Source organism: Phodopus roborovskii, unplaced genomic scaffold (genome assembly GCF_943737965.1).
Source record: "Phodopus roborovskii unplaced genomic scaffold, PHOROB, whole genome shotgun sequence".
Lineage (NCBI taxonomy): Eukaryota > Metazoa > Chordata > Mammalia > Rodentia > Cricetidae > Phodopus > Phodopus roborovskii.
The window spans coordinates 22,336,717-22,364,143 of record NW_026125295.1 but is presented as its reverse complement, the minus strand read 5'-3'; the positions used below and the strand labels follow the sequence as shown (position 1 = coordinate 22,364,143).

The window sequence follows — 27,427 nt, the reverse complement described above, 5'->3', positions numbered from 1 at the left end:
GCATGTGCCACCATAAGCATGCAGTGCCCTCAGAAGCCAGAGACGGTGTCAGATTCCTTGGGACTGAAGAGTTACAAAGAGTTGTGGGCTGTCATGTGGATGCTGGGAATCCAATCCAAGTCCTCTGAGAGAACTAGTGTTTGTAACATTGAGACATCTCTCCAGCCCCAAGAGCCCCTATCTAGATCCACAACCAGGAGGTAGAGAGCACAATGGGTATGTACAAAGTCTTTTGAAACCTTAAAGTCTGCCCACAGTGACACATCTCCTTCAATAATGCCACATCTCCTAAACCTTTCCAGACTGTTCTACCAACTAGGAACCAAGTATTCAAACCTATGAACCTACGAGGGCCATTCTCATTCAAACCAGCATATACAGTTATAACAGACAAAATGGAATTTCTAAAATGCAAATTTAGAGCTGGGCCTACATGCCTTTAATGCCAGTACTTGGGAGGCAGAGACAGGCAGATCTCCATGAGTTCGAGGCCAGCCTGGTCTACAGAGTGAGTTCTAGGACTGCTTGATGCTGTTTCAATGCCCTCTCCCCTCCCTCTCCTCCTCCCCCCACAAAAGGATAGCCTTTAGAAACCATGGATATCTGTGCCTCCTGATGTGAGAAGACTCAGCAGTGCTTCCATACCCCTGCTGATGAAAGTTCTGTCTGGCAACCAGAATGGTAGGCCATTAAGTGCACTTAATCACAGGTGCTTTTACTAGTTAAATATTTTCTGTTGTCTCTGGTAACTCAGATTCATTTCTACTTCCTGTACTAGGGCAACTGACCCACCCATCCCCACTTCTGTAACTGTTTATTGCCTCTACCTGTACTTCCCATATGGCACTTGGCATATGCTGGCTGAAATTTTCTTTTCCTTTATAACTGTTATGGTGACACAGCCAAAGTTTTACCACAGCTCTTAGATCTTGACGGCCATGTTGTGTTCCCAAGCTACTCTGTACCCTCGGGACTTTTAAAACTACACATCTTGGTGAAGCACTAAATCGTTACCTCATTGGGATAGGAGGAAGTGTAGGTTCCTCTGTATCCTGTTGTAGCTGTTTTCATACGGAAGAGAACTGGCACCTCAATGTACATTTGTTCACTTATAAAAATGATGAATGAGGACTCCCTGGAATGAGGATTCTGAAAAATGCATTAGTGTGCCAGAAGAGACCCTAAAATTTCAACGACTTTCTTACAAATTACAGTATATTGCCAGTATTTAACTTCTCTAGGCATGAGTATTTTACATTTCAAGAGAAGATTGGATTTCTAAGTATCCTCCAGTATGAAAATCTTACCTAGAGTGAATGAAAGATAAATTCCCCAAATATGGAGATATGAATACACAAATAGGGCTAGCAAGATGGCTCAATGGGTAAAGGTATTTACCACCAATCCTGATAGCCAGAGCCCATGTGGTAGAGGGAAAGAATGAACTCTTGCAAGCTGTTCTCTGACCTTCACTTGTGCAGTCCAGCACACCCATGCACAACACACACACACACAATTCACACCACACACACATACTCTCACACCACACACACATTCACACCACACACACAATTCACACCACACACTCACACACACAATTCACACCACACACACACCACACCACACACACACAATTCACACCACACACACACACACCACACCACACACATTCACACCACACACACTCACACACACTCACACCACACACATTCACACCACACACACAATTCACACCACACACACTCACACACACTCACACCACACACATTCACACCACACACACAATTCACACCACACACTCACACACACTCAAACCACACACACATTCACACCACACCACACACATTCACACCACACACACACAATTCACACCACACACTCACACACACACTCACACCACACACATTCACACCACACACACACACCACACCACACACATTCACACCACACACACTCACACACACTCACACCACACACACAATTCACACCACACACACTCACACACACTCACACCACACACACTCACACCACACACATTCACACCACACACACAATTCACACCACACACTCACACACACTCAAACCACACACACATTCACACCACACACACTCACACACACTCACACCACACACATTCACACCACACACACAATTCACACCACACACACTCACACACACTCACACCACACACACTCACACCACACACATTCACACCACACACACAATTCACACCACACACTCACACACACTCAAACCACACACACATTCACACCACACACACTCACACACTCATACACCACACACACACAAACACACAAGTAAAATGTAAATATTAAAACATGTACATGTGCCAGGTGTGGTGGTGCATGCCTTCAATCCCAGCACTCAGGAGATAGAGGCAGGAGGATCTCTGTGAGTTCAAAGTCAGCCTGGTCTACAGAGCTAGTTCCAGGACAGGCTCCAAAGCTACAGAGAAACCTTGTCTTGAAAACAAAAAAAGTACATGTATGTGAGAACAGACATTTTTCTAACTAACAAGGAAAATGTCGTAGCTTTTGTATGTCACCACAGTTTTTATTTTATGGACTCAAACAAAAAATTAACATCTCTGTTAAACATTGACATGTAAAAGCACAAATCTTCCTGATTTATGCTCAGTTTTTACCCCACTTACACAGAAGAAAATACAACTTAGTTTTCAAAATACACCTTTCATTCCTTCTCATTTGATACATGGAAGGCTTTTATTTTAAAAGATCGCCTTCCAGGGTGCATGTGTAGCTCAGCTGGGAGAATGCCTGCCTAGCACACACCTTGGTCCTAAGTATTACACTGAGTAAACCTAGGTGTGGTGGTTCACACCTGTAATCCCAACACTCGGGAAACACAGGTAGAGGTCATTCTCTGCTAACATAGCATGTTTGAGATCAGCCTGGGATCGATAGGACCCTGTTTCAAAATTAAACCAATTAATTGTTTAATTACTTAATACTGCCTTAAGAAGAGTGCATGTGTATATAGAATATCTGGAAGGATGGGTGCCAGGCTGATCACACCAGCTATTTTTTGAGAGATGAGACTTTAAGAAAGATGACTTCCCACATTCTTCTATGTACAGTGCTTAAGAAATTGTAAGTGGCTTTCAGTATTGCTTTTTCAAAACAAACAAACAAAAGGTTTAAAACAGTCAGCTGTGCTTCACTGTGTTGTACCAAAAGGAATTAAAAACTCCACATGGGAGATTTCCATGGTGGGTTTCCTAACAACAGTAAAGGGCCTGTCTCAGTTAAGGTTTCTATGATGGGACACCATGACCACAGCAACTCTTATAAAGGAAAACACTTAATTGAGGTGACAGCTTACAGTTTCAGAAGTTTAGTCCACTATCAGCATGGCAGGGAGCATGGCAATTGGGAGTATGATGGCACGCAGGCAGTCATGGCACTGGAGAATTATACATCTTGATCCAAAGGCAACAGGAAGTAAACTGAGACACTGGGCGGTATCTTGAGCATATATGAGACCTCAAAGCCCACCTCCACAGAGACACACTTCCTCCAACAAGACCATACCTACTCCAACAAGGCCACACCTCCTAATAGTGCTGCTCCCTTTGGGGGCCATTTTCTTCAAATCATCACAGGGCCTCTTTTCACAGAGGTACTGACATAGGCAATATAGACAATTGTATGGGACAAAAGACAGGTTCTTGGTTCCCTGTGTAACTTCCCATGAGAATTCTTCCTCAGTACTATCCAGTGTAATTCACACAGGAAACCAGAGTTATATATATTGTAAAGATTTGTTTTAGTCTGTGTTTATGGGTGTTTTGCCTGCATTATATCTGTAAACCATCTGCATGCATTGCCCATGGGGTGAAAAGAGGTATCAGAGCCCCTGAAAGTGGAGTTACAGATGATTGTCAGCCACCACCAGGTGGGTGGTGGGAATTGAATCCTGATCCTCTGGAAAAGCCGTCAGTACACTTAACGGCAGAGAGCCACATTTTCAGCCTCACTTTAGTGACATTTTAACTCACAAATGGCTTGTGGGTTCAAATGTGGTTCAAAACGAAACATCCACCTTCTTATCGTTTTATTCCAACTTGTACTCAGAATGTGGTGAGTATGTAGCAATGACTAAGCCTCAAGTATTTGTGGGACACACTTGCTCAGCACTGAGATTGTATAAACAACAAACAGCGACTTCCCAGGCTTGCAGAGACTGAAATAACAGTTCCTGTCGTCTGCTTCCTTTTATCTCCCTCTCTAAGTCACTGAGACCTAAAGAGCATCTTTCCTGCCCCAGCCTGTCTTGTATTTGTGCATCAAAGTGACAGGAGTTTGCCCAGGAGTAGTTTTTGGCCCTTGATGTCACTTCCCACTGAGACCCAAGAAAGTCTGTTTCTGTTCCCAAATGGAGCAGGACTGAAGATGAAACAGAGCGAGAGAGAAAAGGTTTAGAGGCTGGGAAGTGACCTCATCTCTTTAATTAGATTTTGCAAGTTTAAGCTGTTTGTTGCTCTAAAGAGTCTTTGGTACCCTCCTTCCTTCTGCGAGCCTTAAGTTACAGGAAGTTAGAGCCCATGGAGCTTTATATAAGAATTCCAGTTCCAAAAGAGAGGCACAAACTGCACTTAATTGCACTTAAAAGTTTAGATTAGAAAGTCATCACTGGCACCATTTTGCAAAACCACAGCAGCAGTCACTTCACTGGCAACTACAGAAAGACAGACATCAGTCACAAACATGTTCTACAGATAAGGATAGGCGTGAACTTATTACTGAGGGAGAGCCAGTGACGTCCCACTGGAGAATCCTGACAGATAGCAACCCAAGTCTAAGGGTCAAAAGCACCTGCTCAGAGGCTCTGCCAGGAAGACACACAGTAGGGCTTCTGGGACAGAAATGGAGGACATTGTAAACGCACTTAGGAAAAAGATAGCAATCTGAAAAGCCTGCATACCATAGCTTCAACTCTGAGACAGTCTGAAAAGGGCAAAACTAGAAAGAGAGTGAAAGCGTCAGTGGCTGCCAGGGTTAGCTGAGAGGGAAGCTGGAGCAGGGGCAGCACAGTTTAAAAGCCTTCTGTATAACTGGTGACTACTTGTAATGATAGACTGATCCAAACCCGCCGCAGGCTACTTCACACTGAGGGTGAATCCTAATGCAATACACAGGCTTGGGTGGTACTCAAGCATTGAGGATGGTGCATTACTCCACTGGGGTGCTGTATATGAGGTTACAAAGGAGCACTCTACACTTTGTGCTCAGTTTTGCTGTAAAGGTAAAACTACTCTAAAAGAATAATGTCTACTAAAGGGGGAAGGACTTCCACAGAAGACGGCAACGGAGCCCTGACTGCATTTGACCCTGATAAAGAAAAGGAAGCACAGACCCTGTCCCAAAGAGAAAAAGTTTCTGAATCTCAGCAAGGCAGACACGGAGCAGCTGGAGTGCCGGTGAGACGATGGGCAGCTCCACAAAGAGGCGAGCTGAGCTGCCACTCAGGTGCCTGGCCCAGGAAGGGGAAGCAGTAGCCTCATTCGAAAGGTCAGCTAGGAACCCTGGGAAGAAGAGACTGGTGATCCTGCCCTCCAGGACAATCCACAGACCTCACGAGTCTCAAATGAGGTCACCAGGTTTGGTGACACAGTGGTTCCTCTGACAGATGGGTGAGCCACGGACAGGAATCCTATCTTATGATTCCCTATGACTTGGAAAGCAGTGGACCAACAGCATCTTGGTAGGGAGCCCATTGTGTATAAGTGGCGACCTTCCTGAAATTAGTCTAGCACTGCCCAGTGTGAGAGCCAGCCCTGGGTGTAAGAGTGGAAGGGCCAGCACGATGGCTGTGAGTTGTCTAGGGAGAGGCTACCCTGCCCTTGGTGGCCAGGAGCAGACTTCATCGGCCCACAATGACTTTAGAGTCTGATGGTCCCAAGCATGGAGGCAACAGATGGACCAGTCTCTGGAGTCCACTATCTGCTGCTCACTGCTGTGAGGCTCCAGTATACGACTCGACATCCACAGCTCAGCCCTCAGCAGGGAAAGCAACATCTAGGGGGTTGAAAATAATAAAAGCCGGTCTTCTGCTGGTATGGATCTCCCTGCTGTGGTTGGTTTCCCCATTAGGGAAACACTCCTCCGCTACAACAGCCACCTCAGAGTGGAGGGGCAGTACTTGCCCAGGACACAGACTGAAAAGTAAAGCGTGGCTAAGTGGAGGTCGCAGCTGTGGCAGGCAGGGGACACTTGCTACAAGCCCACATGTTCCTAAGTCATACCACTACCATGCAGATGTCTGACAGTCTGCAATTTTCAGGGACCCCAAAGAAGCTGCTCCAATGCCTCACGTTTTTGCTTTGTCTCTGTGCTTCCCATTTCTTTCTTTTCTTTTTCTTTTTTCTTTTTTTTTAAGATTTATTTTATTTACATGTATGGGTGTTTTGCTTGATGTATGTCTGTGTACCATGTGCATGCAATGTCCATGGAAGCTGGAAGAGAGCATCAGATTCTCCCGGAACAGTTGTGGGCCACCAGGTGGGAGCTAGGATTTAAGCCTGGGTCCTCTGGAAGAGCAGCCATGCTCCTAACCACTGAGCCATCTCTCCAGTCCAACCATTTCTTTGTTTTTAACTATACTTGTAGTAGTATTTTCAGTTACTATATTAAAAATATTTTATGCTTTATAGACTATTTTATAGATTTATAGAAGAAATCTTTACAGAAGATTTCCCTTCACATATTAATCTAATATTGTTTATCAGTTTTTACATTGAAGAGCCCAGGCTCTTGCCCAGACCCCTGCCTTGGCCATTCTGCAGCCATGACAGGCTGCAGGAAAGACCCAGTGGGATGTAGGCCGCTGACTCAGCAGGACATGGCAGGATGTGCTGTGCCCCGACCTTGTATAGCACCCCTGTTCATGCCCTCGTTGCTAAAAAGAAACTCAAGAGATATCCCCTATATGGTAGGGAACCCATTAGAAGCTAAGTTAGCAGGCTCTGAATGTGCTTTTCTGATAAAGGTAGAATGTAGTAATCACAACAACCACCCAAGAGATAGCAACTTCCCTGCAGCTGCAACTAACCAATTGGCCAAAGACAGGTACCCTCAGCTCAGAGGTATAGCAATCCCGAGTCTGTTCCTATGCAGTCTGTGGCCTTACACTCCCCATGCTTTATCTCTAATGTCTACCCTGCCCCAATGCTACTTGGGATTTCTCCTATTCTGTGTGGAATGGACAAGAGAGCCCGGTTCAAACTCAAAATTAAAAGACTCTTTGCTTTTGCACTGGATCTGGTCTCTTGGTCTTTGGGAGTCTGGACTTTGGGTACAACAACATTATTGGGAAATCTTTCCCCTTTCCTCTCTTTTTATTCTTTCAACTATACTTTTAGTATTTTGACCTTTAAAAAAAAATAGGTTTTTATTCTTCATTGCTTTTTTGAGCCAGGATCTCATGTATGGTGACCTCAAACTCCTGATATAGCTGAAGATAATCTTTTTTTTTTTTTTCCCCTGAGGATAATCTTGAGCTCAGCTCTTGAGCTCCTAAACTAATGAACATTTACTGAATGTATGTTTTCCATGTTCCAAGAAAACAAAGGAAATGGTTTGAAAGATTGTTGTGTAACTATTTTCTTTTCAATTGAAACATTGTATTCTGCAGAAAAGCTCCTTAAACAGGAAGAAAAACAATTCATAATAGCTGCAGAAAGTCCCAGAAACTGACCAGATTTAGTAGGCTCCTCCCTCTCAGAGTAAGCAATCAAGTTGTTGGGAGCCTTTCTCTGACAAGCAAAGTTGCAAAGAACAGTCAGACTAGACCGGTGGCTTTGAAGAAGCAGAAACCAGATGAGCTGCCTGGAAGAGATTCAGGCCAGAGTTACTTGGAAAGGACACCCCAAGATGGTCAGCTGCCCATGACTATGCAGTGCGCTCCAGGTTCCCAGCCTGTGTGGGCTGTCACCCATGCTGGGATGGACTTTGATGATACAATTGTCTTTGGTCATTTCTGAGTAACCCCAATAAAACTCATTGTTCCCTCTGGTCTGTCATGGGCTATTTGGGGCGAGTAGACACATGTGTAATGACTCCCTAGGAAAAGTTTTGTCACACAAAACATGTTTTCACTCATTCCAATGTAAACTGAAGTTCCCAGGAAAAAGCCACACCCATGTAAAAGTTTTGTTTTTGTTTTTTGTTTTTATTTGCAGGGGAGCAGAGATTTGAGACAGGATTTCTCTGTGTAGCCATGGCTATCCTGGAACTCACTCTGTAGACCAGGCTGGCCTTGAACTCAAAGATCCACCTGCCTCTGCCTCTTGAGTGCTGGGATTAAGGGTATGCACTGGTCCTGGCTTGAGTCTTTGAGAGTCTAAGCATGGATTAAAATTCCTGTGATCATGGAGTTGGAATGTCCATTTTCTCCTTTATCCACCCCCTCCATTCAAGCTAAAGTTATCTTAGAAAGTCTTCACAACCATTTATTGCCCACCGTGTCTGAGCCAACATCCTCTTGGTGATCATAGTAAACCTTTGGAATGTGTTAATACAGCCTTAGCTTCTACAAACCCCAAAGCTAAGAATGTCATGGGAGAGCATCCTGACACCACTTTGCTATTCGCCTTCCCAATGTTCCCACCAATGATTTTGAAAAAGGCTTTTATTTATCACTTTCTTTGGTTTTGCATGTAACAGCTTCTGTTATTATGGGAGAACATGAGGTACTGTCAAGGTTGGGAAGGACCATTGTCTTAGTTAGGGTTTCTATTGCTGTGAAGAGACACAACCATCACAAAGGAAAACACTTAATTGGATGGCTTACAGTTAGAGGTGGGACACGGCGGTGAGCAGGCAAACATGGTTCTGAAGAGGTAGCTGAGAGTTCTACATCTTACCCAGGCAACAGGAAGTGAGCTGAGACACGGAGTGTGGCTTGAGCATATATGAGACCTCAAACCCACCTCCACAATGACACACTTCCACCAAAAAGGCCACACGTATCCCAACAAAGCCACTCCTCCTAATAGTGTCATTCCCTTTAGGAGCCATTTTCTTTCAAACCACAATTGTGGAGGAAAGTACTCTCACAGGGCGAAAGAGGGCACTGTGACCCCAACCTCCTGTGTTGATGGGCTTTATACTATATACTGTGTATGGAACAGACAGTTTTACTGAGAAGAATTTTCCTATTTGGGTGATTGACAGACATATTTGGATGGACTCTAAAGGGAAGGGACAATAGTATGACTTTATCCTTTACTAGAACACCTCTGACTCCGACAGGCAGTAGTCTTGTGATCTTTTGGGTGGTTCAGAAAGTCAAGTCTCAGCTGGATGGTGGTGGCGCACACCTTTAATCCCAGCAGTCCAGAGGCAGAGGCAGAGGGATCTCTGTGAGTTCCAGGCCAGATTGGTCTACAAAGGGAATTCTAGGACAGCCAGGGCTACACAGAGAAACCCAGTCTCAAAAAACAAAACAAACAACCCAAAAGACAAACAAACAAACAAAAAAAAGAGTCAAATCTCAGAGGTGGCCATGAGACTCGGGTCCAGTTCTGAGTGGCAAGCAGAGCCAGGAGATTTCATTCAGTTCTGGTTTTAGAAGCCCCTCGTTATGAGGGAGGCGTTGGTTCCTAGTGAACTTCAATCCTGGTGAAGCTCATTATGAAACAAAGGAAAGGAAGCTCACATGTCTAAAGAGTAGAGGGCAAGCGTGAGAGGAAACAAGTGACCGTGAGCACAGACTAGGCCTTCTCGTAGTAAGACCACAACTGCACAGATTAAGTCTGGAAGGAACCAATCAAAAGGGGCAACGGTGACAAAGACGAGTAAGCCACACGTGTGGGGCCCCTGTGGGATGTTCTGTCCCTTGGTGACTCTCTGTTGCTTCCATTCAAGAGCCCTCTGATGCTTTACCAAAGCAAATCTTTCTGGTCACCATCCACCTCTCTGTCACCACAGGCAGTATGAACTGTTCTCTCTGTGTCTCATCAGAATTAATCCAGTGGGATCTCAAGGACCACGGGTCAAAGGGGAAGCCATACCGCATTTCCTCTATTACAGGAAACCTTCGCACACTGGGATTTTACTCCCTTACAAGGACTGGGTGCTTATCTCTGGAGGGTGTATCCTGTTATTCGTATCTAACCCAAGTGCAAGAAGAGGGAGGATGTCCGGAGCAAACTGAATCAAATTCAGTCCATCATAGGTCCAGAAAAACTCACCCACTGCACCAAAATACAATGGGCAAGAAAGCCATGGTAGCATTTGGACAACAGCAAAGAACTGAAGCCAAGTGTTCATCAACACCAGATCATGTGACTCGCTGTCTTGGAGTTGAAGAACAGAGCTCCGTAACAGCCATGCACATGAATCAACCACCAGCCTGAACAAACTTTCATCCCTGCAAAGGAAGCCTGCACAATGCCTGCTGCACAGCCCTGTGGATGACAGACAAGAGCATGAGCCTGCATTGTCAGAAAGCAGACACATTAGGGCATGCCTGGAAGGGGCTGGCTTCTGCTCTATTCCCTGATCTGGGAAGGAGGTGCTTAGATGTGGTGGCTCAATTTGTAATGACGCTCTGACCTGGATCCCAAGACATCTCTGAACTAGGCCCTGTTCTGTGTATGACCACTGTGAGGGGTTTTTTGGTGTTTTGTTTTTCTTGAAATTTTATCTCATTATATAGCCCAAGGGGGCTCCAAACTCATGATCTTCCTGCCTCTGCTTCCCCAGTATTGGAATTATGGGGACATGTCACCAAACCCAACTAAAAAGTTTTTTAACCACTTTTTTTATGTATTTACTTTTATGGGGAGTGAACCCCCACCCTCATCCATGCTGGGCAAGTGTTCTATCACATTCTACATGAATGTAGACTCTTTAAAAGCTGAAGGAGAGCTGGGAGATACTCAGCAGGTAGAATGCCTGCCAAGCAAGCATGAGAACCTATGGGTCTGCAGTAACCTCACTTTTAAAGCCAGCAAGGCCCAGGAAAATATTCAGAAAACAACACATTTTCTTGCATGGCATCTGCCTGCTCTGTCTGGTAGCACAGCTGGGTGACTGACCAACTCCTCGCTCTGAACTGAAGCCGTGCCCACAGCACTGGAAAGATCTCCACAAGCACCAATACAACATCTGATCCACAAATATGAACCATATTCTTTTTTGTGACAGGGTTTGTCTGTATTGCTTTGGAGCCTGTCCTGGAACTAGTTCTGTAGACCAGGCTGGCCTCGAACTCACAGAGATCCGCCTGCCTCTGCCTCCCCAGCACTGGGGTTAAAAGAGTGTGCCACCAATGCCTGCCAATGCCTGGCTGAACCATATTCTTTTATCCCCAAGTTTCTTCCACTGGGACTAGGAATGCTTATATAATTTTTAAATATATAATTCATAAACTAGGACCAAGGGAATGTAAATTATATGAGAAACAAGACTTTTTAAAAAAATATGCATACAGAGCTTGTATAACTATTTTCTGAGTTGGGTCATGACCTGAGATTCCATCCTACCCTCACACACAGACACACTCTTCCTAGGGAACTACTAAACTTCAATCCCAATTGAAGTTATTTTTGTCATGGGCCTGGAGAGATGGCTCCAGATTTAAGATCATTGGTTGGTCTTCCAGAGGACCTGGATTCAGTTTCCAGCATCTACATGAAGGTGGGATCTGATGCCCTCTTCTGGCCTCAGTGGGCAGCCGGTGCACACATGGTACATAGACATACAAGTAAGCAAAGCATTCATACACATAAAAATGACAATTAAAAAGCGCTCATCCTCAATAAAAATGGTACAATTCTATCCACTCTTAAGAACTCAATATGCAGATGCCAATTTGAGAATCATCTGGCAAAACAAGTGGAATTGCCTACATTTTCATCAACTTCAAAAAATAGTATGAATCATTCCACTAGGCTCTAGAAGCAGAAGGATCAAGTTCAAGGCCAGGCTGGCTGCTCAGTGAGACAGACTCAGTGAACATGGGGAATGGAGTGGAAAGATCGGGCGATGAAGAGGCTCAGGAAGTCTGCTGTGAGATTGTGACTTCTAACTACGACAGGGAAGTTACAGCCCCCAAGTCTCAACACCATGGCTGCCTAAGTAAGACCTGAACAATTTCAACTCCAGATGGCACCCTGACACAGAAGGGGGAAATCTCACAGGGTCCCACCCCTAGGTGAGGAGCTTCAAGCAATTAACAACTGCTGAGACAGGGAGAGTTAGTGTTCCCAAGGAATGAGCGCCCTCCCTGATTGGTTATCCAAAACCAAATGGTCATCGCTGAAACACAAATGCAGGTAATACCAAATGGATTCAGCAGACTGTACTTATGTTTATTCATTTGCCTGTATATGTCACAACAGTGATTAAAGAGGAGGAGAAGCATGGATTTGGGAGAGAGTAGGGGACATGGCAGGGAAAGGGGGAAGGAGAGGGACAAGGGAAATGGTGCAATTTTCTCTTAAATTTTATAAAGGGGATACATGTGACAGGAACTAAAAATCTGGAAACAAGCTTTTCTTTATTCCTTTCTTCTTTTAGCCTTTCAAATCACTTCACAAAATTCCTAGAACATAGTAGTTACTCTGTAAATAAGTATTTACTGAATGCAGTTAAAATAGAAACAAGGACAGAAATGCAACCGAGTGGCAGAGTACTTCACAGCATGTTCAGGGCCTTTGATCCAGTCCCCAGGAAGGGAGAGACTCCCCACACCTCAAAAGAGACAGGACACTACGGATTGAAGTGCTTCGGTCCCCCAAGCAGAAATGAATGGAAAAGAACCCTGCTTCCCACACCGCCCTATAGTTGAATGTCAAGAGTTCAGAGAAACGGCAGAACGCTGAACGCTGGGGAAAGCCAAGGCTCACGCTGTCCAGAGCCATTCAAGCTGACAGGGTATAGAGGCTGAAAGTGTGACTCGCTGGATGTGACCACAGTGGACACTCCAGCATCACAGGACTGGAGGTCGGTAAGAATGAGATTCCAGAGAGTGGAAGGGTTAATGTTCAGTTTCAGAATGCCCTTGGTTAAGACTGTGCCTATCAATACAGAACTTGCCAGAAAAAAGTTAAAATTCAGGACAGATATTATTGCAGGTGACTTCCTTCCTTGCACATTTCTGCTTTCAATAGCTCTAAACTATTTCTTCCCCCAGAAAACGCAGTGTGGTTTTCAGCCCTGGCGTCACTGGGGATGGACCATGGAAACTGATAACTGTCCCTTTATCTTTTCAGGAAACATTAATGGAAATTTCAGCCAAGCTTAAAATGTGTCCAGAGGGTGTGGGCAGCCATATAGACCCAGATAAGGAAGAGGCTTGGCATCAGAGCACAGGCTTGTGGGTAGTGCTCACACCTGTGGCATCTAAGAGTGTAATTAAGACTTTATAACAGAGGCAGACCATTCCCACAGAAAGAATGTCAGAACTCAGAATATTGAATAACAGGGCTCCCTATGTAACCCAGGTTGCCCAGAGTCACCATCCTCCTGCCTCAGCTTAAGTGCTGGGATTACAAGCTATACCATACATGTGACTGGTCCTTGTATTTTTAATGCCCCACCACCACTACCACAAGAGAGGACATAGGAACACAATGTGTTTGGTATATCCTTTAGGAATTACCAAGTCACTCAGTCTTGTTTTAAAAAGTCACCCAATGCATTATGGACTTGAAGCAGAGAGCAGAGTTGCCTTTTGCATTCTGCTCTGTGTCTGTAAGAAACAGCACTGCTTTCTTGTTTAGTTTTTCCTTTTAGTTAGCAATTCTGGTTGTGGTTGACCTCTATACCCAAGAACGCGTTCACTCAGTGCCTTTCCCTGAAGGTAGCCTGGACCATCTGAGGCTCAGGGCAGCTGACTGTCCAGCGAATCAGACTTCTGTCAGTCCACACATGGTCAACCTTTGAAATCACTGGACAGGCACTAAGGGGAGACTGAGGCATGACAGGAGGCAAGAATAAATCACATTCTGCACCCTGGGTGACAGTGCTCTGGGAAAAAGGAGGCGCCCCACCCCACTCCATCTGAGTTCTGTCCCCAGCTCTTCCACCCTGTGGATCCCTGCAGAGGCTCCCTCCTGCCGTTTCCCATACCCCGAGAGGCTCTGAACAGATGCTGTGTTCAGATGGGCCCTACTCACCTGGGACTCCCCACAGGAGCAGGAAGCCCAGCAGAAGTACCATGGTGGCTGCCCAGTGGGTGGCAGTGACACGAACTCAGCTGTTGTCCTGGGTCTCCCTTGCACCTAGGTAGGTAGGTACTGGCACCAGGATTTCCCCATCCAACAGGGCAGGTGCAGCTGGCACCTGCACCAGCTCCACCTGGCATGAGATTACCAGGGCAACCTGGCACAGCTCAGGGTTAAGAGGAAATTCCCTGTGCTGCTTTTGAGCTGGGTTCCCTGACCTCGCATGTTCAGTTGTCTGGAGTTTGTGCCCCTTGCCCTCTCCTGGCCCCTGGCTTCCCTCCAGAAACCACATGTAATCCACACTGCTGTACCCACTCTACTCGCCCCTCTAAGTCGACTGGGTAGACATCTCCAGTCATCTGTTCCACCTTCTGCTCACTGCAGAGCCTGGCCTGGGGTTCTAGGAGGTGACAGAATTAGGCAGCAGCACGAGCAGTCTTCTATCAGGGTGGGTGACCTGACGTAGACTGCATGAGAGTTTTCCCTAGGAAGGGTCCCAATCTGCGGCTGGGCCTTGGGGGTCTGCTTTAAACATTATTCCACCGGTGAAGTTGGTCAACATGAACTAGTGATTTAAGCGTGGAGCTAGGCAGGGATGGCAGAAGGCAGAGGGTCGGAGGAGTACTCAAAGATCTTGCAGTAAGGTTATGTTCCCCAGGCCTCTCTTCTTTCTCCAGTTCATTCTGGGTTGCTCTACCTGGACAACATCCACCTAACTGCACAGAAACTCAGGGCTGCACCAGGAAAACAGCAGCTGTGACATAGGAGGAAGGAGACCTGCACAGGAGGGGTCACCATGTATTTAGAAATGGCTCCCTCAGCTCAGAGTTGCTATGGAAATCTCTCCCTCCCTCCCCTCTCCCTCCTCTCTCTCACTCACATACACACACACACACTCATGCCTGGCACATAGCAAGTAATTAATATATTAGAAAAATCCTTTTTACTTGGGCCAGCAAGTATGGGGGAAATTAACAAAGATTAATGATTCATCTGCAATACTGGCTGCACAGTAAGATTATGTGAACATTTTAAGGACCAACAGCAGAGCCACACCCAGGGACATCCTGATTTAACGTGTAGAACCCTGTGGTCTTAAGAGGAGTCCCAAAACAGATGGAAGATGGTATGACAGATCTTGGGAATGACCTCTTAGCCACAGAAACAGGAATCCTATCAATACAGGCACATGGGATTTGGAATTCACATCTTTTCCTCATCACATTTTATGAAGCAGGAAAAGAAGTCCTTCACTTCGGTCATACTGATTAATGCAGACTTGGTGTTTTGTCTTGTTCTAAGACTTTTAGAGAGCAGGAGGTAATTTAGAGGGTCTCGAGAGCATGGAGATAAGCCAGGTGACCTTGAGGTAGGTGCTCTAAGATACAGTAGCAGAGAAGACGCTGCTGTAGAGAAACCTACGGGGTGGAGATGTCTTGTCCTCTCAATGGGTGGCTTCTGACCTCAAATCTAAAATTCCTTCAGGAATAAACAACTGTCTATTTCAGTTTTTTATTGCGTGAATAATAAAGTTATACTATTCCAACTTCAGTTAGTGGTACAGGATGTAATTCTGTCCTCAAGTGTCTACTGCTGAGATAAAATGTCATGACCAAAAGTAACTTGGACGAGGAAAGAGTTTATTTCAGCTTAGTCCACATCACAGTCTGTCATTAAAGGAAGTCAGGATAGAAACTCAAGCTGGGCAGGAACCTGGAGGCAATCGCTGAATGATGCACAAGCCATGGATGACTGTTGTTTACTGGCTTGTTCAGTCTGCTTTTTATAGCACCCAGGAGCACTATGCCAGGGGTGGTACTACCCACGTGACCTGGGCCCCCACAACAATCACTAATTAAGAAGATATTACAGGCCCACCTACAGCCCAATCTTAAAGAGGCATTTACCAAGAATGTTAAGTACCCACTTTCACAGGTTGAGGTACAAGTGCCTGGGACCAAAACAGGAGCTGGTTAAGGTAGGTGCATAAACAACTCTGAAGACTTTTTAAAAGAGGACCCACTAAACCAAAGGAGAGTAAGTGATGCTGTAAGAGTGTCTCAGCCACTGGAAAGAAGAGGAAGTACCTTGCGAGCAGAAGTTCCAATTTTATGGTGGCATGAGTATAAATACTTCTCAAAATTAAATCAGAAAATACAAGAAACCATTTTGACATGATGGCTTGTTTTGAGTCAGGGTCTGGTATAGCTCAGGCTGCTCTCAGACTCATTGCAGCTGAGAATGGTCTTGAGTTCCAGCTTCTCGAGTGCTAGGATTACAAATACCTAACACCAGGACTCAGATTTGATTACTTGAATAAATTACAACAAGACACAGTAACATGCACCCTGGAACAAAGAATAACCACTGTCCACAATGTGGGTCCTTGACTGGGTGCAGGGGTGTGCTTCCTGGAAATCTAACTCTAGCCTGATATTCCCCCCAATACTACCACCAAGTTCTCAAAGCCAACCTGGAAGGAGCCTGGGCGTTTGGATGGGAGCCGGAGAGAGAAAATGTGTTATGTAATAAGCTTGGTTTTTAAGGACTTAAGAGACAAGTGGACTACAGCTTGCTCAAGGTCAAGGCATTGGTTAGTCTTTCTTCAATAAGATGTTTGTACAGCCTAGAGTGTTAATTCATTCTAGGGGGTGGCTAGCTTACTGCCGTGCATCAGCTCTTCTCAGCCAGACACAAGCAATTCAGCAAGCATGGATGGAGTATCTACTGACCACACCACCCTGGCTTGTTTTCCCACACGCATGTACTCATAGATGCAGAGCAGCAGAGGCTACTGATGGAAACACTCCCTCCCCTTAAGCTCCCATCAGTCTAAGAGGCCTTTCAGATTGTTCATGGTGGAGCTCGGAAGCAAGGGGAAGCCAGGCAGAGGTTCTGAGCCTCAGCCCACTCCTGAGGTTGGTTTGTCTACTAACTTGGCCATTTTGGGAGAGTCCCAAGGTCAACAAGTTCCAAAGACACTGTGTTTCCCACAAAGAAAAGGCCCACATGTCCCCCAGACAGCCAAACCACCCATTTATTTGACAGAGAACATTAAGAAGGACAACAAAATTAAACAATCTTTAATAAAGTTCCTATAGAAAACTGAAGTCACAGGGCAAGCACTCAGTTGTCTTGCCCTGTCTTTGAGGATTGAGGGCTCCCATTCTCTTTGGAGAAAAAGCAGTAGCTCTGCTGGACGTTGACAGTACTGAGTCCGTGTGCTGCTAAGGCGAGCACTCTGCCATTACTCAGAAAGAGCATCCATTTACACACCAAACCAGTAGTTCCTATTGCACATGTTAACATTACTTGTCACCTAGCACCCTAACTATATGGTACCTCAACAAATAAATTAAAGATCTCCATGTGGCATGAATCCACTTCAATCTGAATTAATACCACGGGGGGGGGGGAATCACATTATTTATACATTTTAATAAATACAGTAAGAACAGCTGGCATATTACTAAAATACTGAAATTTAGGTTTGGAGTTTATTCCATAAATAGATTCCTTTTCATTTGCTCACTTCCTTGGCTATATCTGCTCAAGTATTGCGTTCTATGAAATGAACTCCCAGAGCTACATAGAGAAACTGCATTCATGTACGCCTCAGGACTGAAGCGGATGGGAGAACTGGGTCCACAGTTAACTGAAAAGTAACTCAGGCAAAAGCTCTGCTTTTGTAAGACTTTAAAACACAGGCTGAAGAATACCCACAAAAAAAAAAACAAACAAACAAAAAAAAAAAAAAAACCCAAAAAACAACAACAAAAAAACCTTTTTATATAGAACTCCCACTAGAAATTTTATAAATATATATGCAGCATATGTATAGATATTATATTTGCCCCACCAATAGATTCTCAGCAAATCTGGCTGGAATGATGCTATCATGATAAATATTAACAAAATTAGTGAGTTTTCACAGATTTAAAATATTTTCTTTGAAAAATAAGTTCAACATAATCAATGTAATTTGCTTATTACATAATTTAAAAAGGGAGATACCTTTCTTTGAAGCCTTGTTTGGACAATCAGAACAGCTCCCAGCCCCCAAAAGTAATGTTGTTGGCTGAGTGGCAGTACTTGGTCACAACACTGAAAAGAAGTATTTACACCTCTCTGGTAAAGTACCAAATACTGAAGGGGAAAAAAAAAAAAAATAAAAAACCAAACCCACACAGTCCCTGGTAGCATTCCTGGCGTGCAAGGTCAGCAGGAAAGGGCCATCCATGCTGTTGACAATATTCATGACGAGTCCTGGAAGCATTCGAGAAACAGAGGGTGGGCATCACAGCGTGGTTCAGATTAGGCTCTGTGGGAGGTGCCTTGTTCTTGATTTCACTCTGAGTTTCAGGATTTCATTCCCTTTGCATTTCTGGCAGGGTCATGTTCAATTTAGTGCAAGTGCAAAATGGAAAGGAAGCAAACGGACAAGTCCACTAGAGTCAAGGCCAACGCTAAGACCTATAGTCTCTGCGAACTGTGTGAGCCATCCAGTTCACCTTAGTAGTCCAGCTTTCCCTGAGCGCCTCGTCAAACTTTTGCTTAAATTGTTTGAGTGCTTCTTCTTCACTCTTTCCTAAGGCAAGAGAGTCCTAAGGATGAAGGAGAAAAATGTCTGACTCCACCCAGCCTTGACAGAGACATGCAAACATCATGATCTATGAGAGGCTGGTGTGGTCAGCCTCCCCATCCATCAGACAGAGAGTTCCATGTTCCCATATAATTGTCACCTGCAGAGCCAAGATGAATACCCAGGAAGAGACAATATGGCCTTGGCAAAGTGTTATTGAGGATGAAATTCATTTGTAACTAACTCAAGACATAGCTGCTTTTCTGGTCAGATGACTGAAGGGCCATTAACATAGCAAGTCAAAGGCAGACTGGTGGAAACCATAGTGTTAGGAAGATGCTGGCCCTGTGTGCAGGCACCAAGCCCTGTCCTAGTGCTGTCCTCTGCGTGCCCCTTCTATTGTGGAGAAGTCATCTTAAGTTAAAAACTCCTTTTGAAACTGCTCCTTCATTTGAACCTCTCAAATTCCTCCAGTCCTCTGCTAAAAACCAGAGGAAATGACATCGTTCCACTCTCTTTGGATGCTTTATTTTAAAAAGATGACTGTTTTTTTAAAAATTATTTATTTTGTGTGGGTCTGTCTGTTTCTATGTGTGTGGCCATGTGTGTACATGTCAGTGTGTGTGTGTGTGTGTGTGTGTGTGTGTGTGTGTGTGTGTGTGTGTGCGCGCGCGCGTGCGCGCGCCCATGGAGGTTGGAGGGGATCTTTAAGGAGTCAGTTCCCTTTCCAGAACTGAACTCAGATCCTTAGACTTGGCAGCAGGCAGCCTTCCCATCTGAGCCATCTTGCCAGTTCCCTTTGGTCATGCTGAATGGAGCTGAGTTCTGTGCCCACAGAGTCCACCAAACATACGGAGAAAGGAGTTTGTACCTTAAGATACTGTATATCTTTGACTGAGGTGAGCTCAGGAAGCCCTGCAGTCAACATCAGTGCAAAGAGGGTGATGAAGAGGTTCCCATGCCGCCGTAAAATCAGATAGGCATCTTCACAACACTGGCGAAACCTGGAGTTGAAGAAGCACCCCAGGAGTGTGGTGTTGGAGGCAGGTGGGCATTTGCAAACAAAAACAAGCAGGTATCGTTAGAGCTAGGGCATCTCCATGAGCAGAAGCTTCAGCTCAAGCATGAGGCTTTGAAAATAGTTCCAGACTATAGTCTACATAAAGAAATCAAGCTCTCTAAAGCCATGGGTCTCTCTCTCTCTCTCTCTTCAAATCCGAAATGATTAATATTCTTCAGTAATAGGCAATGCAACAACCTGGCTGTATACTTACCATGAAACACAAACACACTAAACAAGTGATTGTTACAACTTGTGCACATTCTGAATACCCTCCTGGATGACTAATCTCTTCAGCCCCTAAAACCTAAATTGATGCTGTGTACTCTTGTGTTGTTTTCCCCTTTAAGAGGATAATGGTCAAGGGCCATCCAACCCAGTTCCCACAACTAGCAATGTTAGGGCAGGCAGCCTAGTGTCCACATGCCACACACCTCCAATTCACTTAAAACACCAAAGCTTACACTAAAACTTTCGTTTATATTTGTTTATTCAGTGTGTGTGTGTACAACTTGAGGGTATTGGTTCTCTCTTCACACAGCGGAATTCTGGGGATCAAACTCAGAACCCAAGTTGGTGACAAGCACCATCACCTTCTGAGCTGTCTCTTCAACCCCTTGTGTCCACGTTTTAAGATAAAGAAATACGGGCAAGAAGGTAAGTGATAGGGAACATACAGGCAACACCTGCTTCAAGCCCACACTCTCTTACTAGTCCCCACACAGAAGGACAGTCAAATGCTTGTTCTCCCAGCTTCTTACTGTCAAGTATCTTAGTAGTTTGGGAACAGACTTTTCTGAAACAGGCAGAAGGTGCAATAAAACACAGTAATTCATCACATGCTCATCCTCATCACTTCCCTCCTGGTCAGTTCTGAACTGGTGAAGAGCAGAATCTCCCAGAGCAAAACAGTTCTTAGTTAGCATGACACTTAATGCTGCCTACTTAACAGAATCTAGAGTCAGTGGGGAGATGGGCCACTCACTGTGTGTGCCTGCAGGGCTATAGAGTGTTTCATCAGCAGGAGGGCTAGGTGTTGCCTTCCCTGGCTGGGATGCTGGGGAATGGGAATGAGCAAGAATAGCTGCTTCTTGGCTGTGGACACAAGCTCCTGCAACTACTATTCCCCCTTTGCAAGACCGCAAACTGATCCAAAATAAGTCTTTTCTCCTTCAGGTTGCTCTTGTCAGTGCATTTTATCATAGCAATAGGAAAGTAATGAAGAGTTAGAAATGTGAGGCAGCTGGTTGAGAGAGGTGATAGATACCTCTCCTTCATACTCACCTGCCAAATTTTTCTGTATTTCCTGTTTTTCCTTGTTGAATGACATGAATGAAGTCGTAAGTAAGAATGAAAGGTACTCGTTCTCTCTTAATGCCAAATTTCGATTTGAAATTTCCAAGAATATGTCCAAAATCTATGTGGAAGAGCTGTAAAACAAATGGGATTTTATTTTCCCAGTGATATTTCTTTTGGTATGACTTCTGTAGCGTTAAGCCCCAATTTAATACATCACCCTACCTGAGCCATTCCCTGATTGACGCCTACACAGGACCCATCTTACACACCATGGGGTGCTTAGCATCTCTGGTCTCTACCTATTAGATGTTGTGTTTAATCCCTGCTTAGAACAGCTGGAACTATCACAGCAAATGACAAACATTTTCTGGTCTAGACTGGTTTTGTTTGGTGGATATCCTTTTCCTGGCAGTCTCCAGAGAAAAAATGCAGAGAAAGCAAAGCATGGTGGCTTAGGTCTGTAACATCACTCCTCGGAAGGCCATGGGGGGGGGGGGGAGGACTGAGAGTTGGGGCCAGCCTAGTGAGAACCCACTTAAGAAACAAAAAACAGTGCTGACGAGGTCCAGCTCTTGAGCCTTTGTATGTCTGGAAACGCCTGTTCCAAATGAGGTGCCACATCTCCCAGAAATTGGGAGGTGGAGGTAGGTGCATTTGAGATCAGCTTAGTCTATACATACTGAGTTCCACGACAACAAGGCTACATAGTAAGGGCCTGCCTTTAATAAACAAAGAAATTCTATTCTAAGGCTGGTGAGATGTCTTGGTAGGTACAGGAACTTGTTGCTAAGACTAATGACCTGAGTTTGATGCTCCCCCACCCCTCCAAAACATTGACACAAAAACAAATGTAGTTTAAAAAGTCTATTCCATCTGATACTTGATTTTGTGCTTACTGTTCAAGGTTAGAACCATCTATCCTCCAAGTTACAAAGGCTAACTTTTCAGGTCTTAAAGTGTTTCCAAAGACAACACAAAATCAGAACTGGAGAGATGGCTTAGTGATCAGTGTAAGAGCACTGGCTGTTCTTGAAGAGGGAAGAGTCCTGGTTCAGTTCCCAGCACCTACTTGGCAGCTCACCACTCTCTAACTCCAGTCTCAGGAAAACTGGTGCCCTCTTCTGACTTCTATAGGAACCAGACATGCACACGGCACACAAACATGCAGACAGGCAAAAGACCCATCCATACACAAATTAAATTTAAAAAGAATGAAGAAAATGAGTCAAGGTGGTTCATCTTGGTCTTATTATTTTTTCTTAGCATTAAAAAAAAAGATTTTATTTATTTATATTGTTTTGCCTACATGTATGTACATGTAGGCAAAAGTATGCCTGGAGCCCACAGAACCAGAGGGTGTCAGATCTCCTGAAACTGGAGTTACAGAAAGTTGTGAGTCAGCATATCTGTGCTGGGAACCGAACTTGGGTCCTCTGAAAGCAAGAACAGCCAATGCTCTTAACTACTGGGCCACCTCATAAGCCACCAATTGGTTATTTTCTTCAATTTTCACTTACTCTCCTGCCTCAGTCTTCTAAATGCTCTCATTATAGGGACATACCACCACACCAGGCCCAAACACAAATTCTTATAATGAAACAATTGCTAAACATCTAAATAAATGCTTAGCGCCCAATTCTAAGTGAATGGTCATATAAAGCGACTGTATTTGAAGTGGAGTTGGTAGAACGACAAAAGGAGGACAAAAGCACAAATTAACGTTACTCACCTGGCCAGTTTTTTTCACCATGATGTTGTCACTGTGCCTGTCACCAATGCCAAGGACATAAGAAGCTACACAGTAGCCAGCACAGGACAGGGTGAACTCCTCAATTGCTCGGTCCAGATCATCCCTGGAGCCAGACACAGAAAGCAATGAGTCAGGCCTCCTGCATGGGGGACCAGACCTACACCGTGCTGCTGCTCTTGACGACACACAGAAGCCATAGGCTGGCTGCTTCCCTCAGCCATGTAAGCCCCTATGCCCCGGCAGTCCTGTTCCAATGGGGCTTAAACTTCTATGAATGGTACTGTGAGAGGCCACCATGGCTTTGCTATATCATCCCGAGGCCTGGGAACATTTTTTTTTTTTTTTTAATAGCTTTCGTTTTGGTTTTTAGCTTTTTAAAAGACAAGGTCTTTTAAACTCTATAACCCAAGATGACACAAAAATCACCATGGAGCTTGCCTGACCTTGAACCTATGACAATTCTCTCCTCCTTCAACTCAAGTGCTGGGATTACAGGAGGAAGCCACTTCAGTCAGGGTGGCCTCACATTAGAATCCAGGTTTCAGAGTCAAGCACTGCCATCCTCACCACAATGGTCAGTGGCCTCAATCAGAAGCCAGGGTACAGACCTTGGGGAAGGCTGTAAGACTGAAATTGATTTGATTCTCATGTGTCCCTGAACAGTGTGAATGATAACATTTAAGTCTGGTTAAGTGTTTAGCCACAATTATTTGCAAAGTACTTTTCTTTACAGTAAAATATTCCCTAGAATAATGATGCTGTCCATCACCCAAACCAGAAATAAACTTCTTAATTTTAGATTGTTGAAGCGGGGTACCATGGCTATGTAGCTCCTCTACCTCCTGAACGCTGAGACATGTGTCACTCAGTCTATGCTCCTAGGCATCAAACCCAGGGCTTTGCAAATATTAGGAAAGCACCCCACCAACTGATCTATATACCCAGCCCAGGGACAAAACTTTAAATAGTATCCTTTTAGTTTGAGGATATCACAGACCATACAAGCTTATTTACTTCAGTCATAAAATTAACCTAATAGGGCTGGAAAGATGGCTTCTTGGGTTAAGAGCATCTGCTGCTCTCCAAGAGGATTTGATTTTGGGTCCCAGCACCCACATTAGGTGGTTCACAATCACCTGTAACTCCAGCTCAAGGACCTCTGAAACCCTCTTGTGGACTCTCTGGGCACATCCTTACACACAGACACACATGTACACTTAATCAGAAATAACTATAAGGCTGGAAGTGACAGCCTCAATCCCTGCACTTTAGAGAGGCATTGGCAGGAGAATCTCTGTGGTCAACATGGTGAGTTCAAGGGCAGTTAAGACCAGAGACAGACAACCCCCACACCCAAAACAATAACAAACAAAAATATTTAAAAAGAATTAACCTATTAGAAACCTAACTTCATAGAGTCATGTAAGTTGATGCTATAAACAGCATCAACCCACTATCTTAAAACATACTGAAGAGCTTCTAAACTTTGAGATAAAGTAGAAGTGTTAAGATTTTAGTAAGGGTGCTGCAGAGATGACTCAGAGGTTAAGAGCACTGGTTGTTCTTACAAAGATCAATTCCCATCAACCACATGGTGGCTCACAACCATCTGTAATGAGATCTGGTGCCCTCTTCTGGTGTACAAACACACATGCAGACAGGACACTGTATACAAGATTTTAATAAGGCATTCCGTCTTGGCTGAGGTAATAAACAATGCAAACATTTCCTCTGTTTGGCCACTATTATGTACTTGAGTGTCTGTGTAAAGAAATGATGTCGACACACTCACCCCGTATTGTACTCCTTAAGCCAGTTCAGGAGTGCGTCTTTGTTGAATGCTGCTGTGGCAGCCACGTTGCTACTGTTCAGCTGAATGTCAGCGATTGTCTCAGAGGTGCTCACAACCTCAATGAGGCCAGAGCGATCTCCTGTTGCTAAGCAGCCATAGGGAAGCATCCTGGGAGGGAAAAATAGAAGGGACCATGTTTTCCATGGGAGGAAACATTAATTTTGTAGAAGAATTTTATTATTCACAGACTTGTCGTTTCTCAGTAACACCATATGGAAAGTAGAAGTTCTACCTTCTGCTAGAGAAAATTTGGGTCATCAGATGGAAGGATTTACCAGAATGCTGCAACTAATGCATCATTTGCTATATAATTACACTTGTGAAGTATTAGATTTACCTGCACTAATGGACAGAAGCACATTATACATACAAGGAGTCATCCCCTTTTTACTCTAAATCTTTGGAACCAGGAGCATTTTTTACAAAATATGTAATGGCATCTTTGTTAAGGCAACCTCACTCTCCAAATAATCACATCCACAACACTGCTTGATTACATTCTAGCAGACTAAAATATCAATGAATATCTTAGACCTATATTATTAATTTGTTCCTTTTTTATTTTTCTTATTTTACATATCGATCCCAGTTCCCTCTCCCTCCCTCCCTCTCTTGCTTCTTTTCCTTAAGACAACTAAGGAACATTTAATATTTTACTAGCGCCAGGCAGCCTATTGTGACACAACCCATGTAAAGCAAACACTTTTGGGTTAAAGTGCACTTTCTTGCTTTCCTGTACCCCCTTACATCCCACTAAGAGCCCAAACTGGGCACAAGTCCAACAACTTCCTCTTTAAAAGCAAGCGATGATGAAAGCAATCAGTGACTTAAGGATGGAACATTCACAATGGGAAGGAAAAAACATCCTCATCCGAAAGACATCTTGACAGAAGTCATGCTGGGGGCAAACTTTTGGAACCCTCCCTCATGGTTGCATGAAGGCCTTTCTTGCCCTGAATGTCTACAGGCATAATAAGGGACATGACAACACTTCTAATGTTTACCTTCCTTTCTCACACTCTCTGACCTGAGGACAATGTTACCTTCATGGGAAAACAGGATTTTAGAATGAGACACCCAGCACTAGAGGGAGAGGAAGTAGCCCTTTATCCCTCTTTTACCACACTGATCCAAGTCAGGGTAGTACCTCAGTCCACTGGCAAAGGTCAGAGCATAAACTCTCCTCACCTACTATCTGCACAACTCCTATATACCTCCTTCACCCTGACTGCTAATGCCAATAGCACGGAGTATCTTACATATAACTCTTGCATAGTCTCTGATAAGTCAGACATGGTGGTGGGCACCTTTAAACCCAGCACTCCTGAGGCAGAGGAAGGTGGATTTCTGTGAGTTTGAGGCCGGCCTGATATACAGTTCGAGTTCTAGGACAGACAGTTACATAATGGAAAGTTCCTGTCCGCCATGCCTACCTAAAAAAAAAATCCCTTCAGTAAAACTGAGATGTATGTGTAAGCAAATAAAGACCACTCCTTTTTTATTTGACATGTAGCTCAGGGACAAGTGACACAGAGGGCCATCAAGTCTACTAAATGCCACATGAATTTGAGGTTGACAACTTTTCAGTTGACAGGAAAAGCTAAAAGACATGGTGTCTTAACTTCTTTATGCCTTATAGATGTTCTGCTTTTGATATGAAGAGTGCCATGAGCCAGAGAAAATTTAAATGAGCATAAGTATTTTTGTTAACGGAAGCATGGCATTGTTACTAAAATAGTAACATATAGGAGGTGTCCAAACATTTGAGATTGACTGAAGAGTGCAAGCTGCACCCAGTTTAACCTGAACAGCTGCTCAAAAGAAAAACAAACACAACAGGCATGCTGCAGCACAGATATTTATAGAAACAGTAAAGAAGTTTTGGTGAGAAAGAGATAGGAGTTTGAAAGAACTGAAAGTGCTACTTAAAAAAAAAAAAAAAAAAACATAGGGTCAGAGGACAAAATGCCACTAACATCCTATTGCACAGGAACTGAGCATACATCCAGCACTCCCACACATGGCTGCCTCCCTTTATCTGGGGTTACAATGACATTCATGATGCTAAATGCATGGCAACTTTGGATGGAAGGGACAAAATCAAAGCAGAGTTTTCAACTAGGCTGATGGGACTACTAAGCAGCCAGCCTTCAGCTCAGGCTTTACAACTCAGAAAGGCCCATCCTTACCTAAGGAGAGAAAGAACAAAGGAGTGAGTCGCCAAGCCAGAGTCTGAAGTTTCTTTTGTTATAGGGTCTGTGGTGGCTTGAATGAGAGTGGACCCCATAGGCTCATACTTGAATGCTTGGAAAGGAACAGGAGGTGTGTCACTGGGGGTAGCTTTGAGGTTTCAAAGGACATCCCAATTAGTGTTCTCTCTGCTTCCAGGCGAGAGTTTCAGCCATTCCTGCTACCATGCCTTAGTGCCACAATCATAGACTCAAACCCTCTGAAACTGAATGGCCAATTAAATGCTTTCTTCTACAAATGGTCTTGGTTACAGATCCAATCAATAAAATCCTTTTCCTATAGTTTCTTTTAGATGGGAGAAATCAGTAAACTTTTACGATGGGCAAGAGTATTTTAAGCACTGCAGGGTAACCCTGCTGTTGGGATATATAAGCAGCCACAGACAATTATGTAAGGGAAAGACTGTGTGCCATTAAGAT

General features: G+C 44.4%; 2 protein-coding genes across 2 annotated transcripts in view; both read right to left on the bottom strand.

Annotated features, from left to right (window-relative positions):
* LOC127234235 (coxsackievirus and adenovirus receptor homolog) overlaps nt 1–14,210 on the bottom strand; it is a 32,874-nt gene extending 18,664 nt beyond the window's left edge. The window contains exon 1 of the mRNA XM_051201093.1: nt 14,168–14,210. Coding sequence (XP_051057050.1) covers nt 14,168–14,210 — 43 coding nt within the window. The remainder of the gene's footprint in view (nt 1–14,167) is intronic.
* Nucleotides 14,211–18,040: 3,830 nt separating this feature from the next.
* The window catches only part of Pik3cb (phosphatidylinositol-4,5-bisphosphate 3-kinase catalytic subunit beta), a 75,259-nt gene continuing 65,872 nt past the window's right edge, over nt 18,041–27,427 (bottom strand). The window contains exons 19-23 of the mRNA XM_051206482.1: nt 24,699–24,866; nt 22,886–23,009; nt 21,142–21,287; nt 19,669–19,801; nt 18,041–18,819 (exon numbers count right to left, since the gene is read on the bottom strand). Coding sequence (XP_051062439.1) covers nt 18,682–18,819; nt 19,669–19,801; nt 21,142–21,287; nt 22,886–23,009; nt 24,699–24,866 — 709 coding nt within the window. The 3' untranslated portion in view covers nt 18,041–18,681. The remainder of the gene's footprint in view (nt 18,820–19,668; nt 19,802–21,141; nt 21,288–22,885; nt 23,010–24,698; nt 24,867–27,427) is intronic.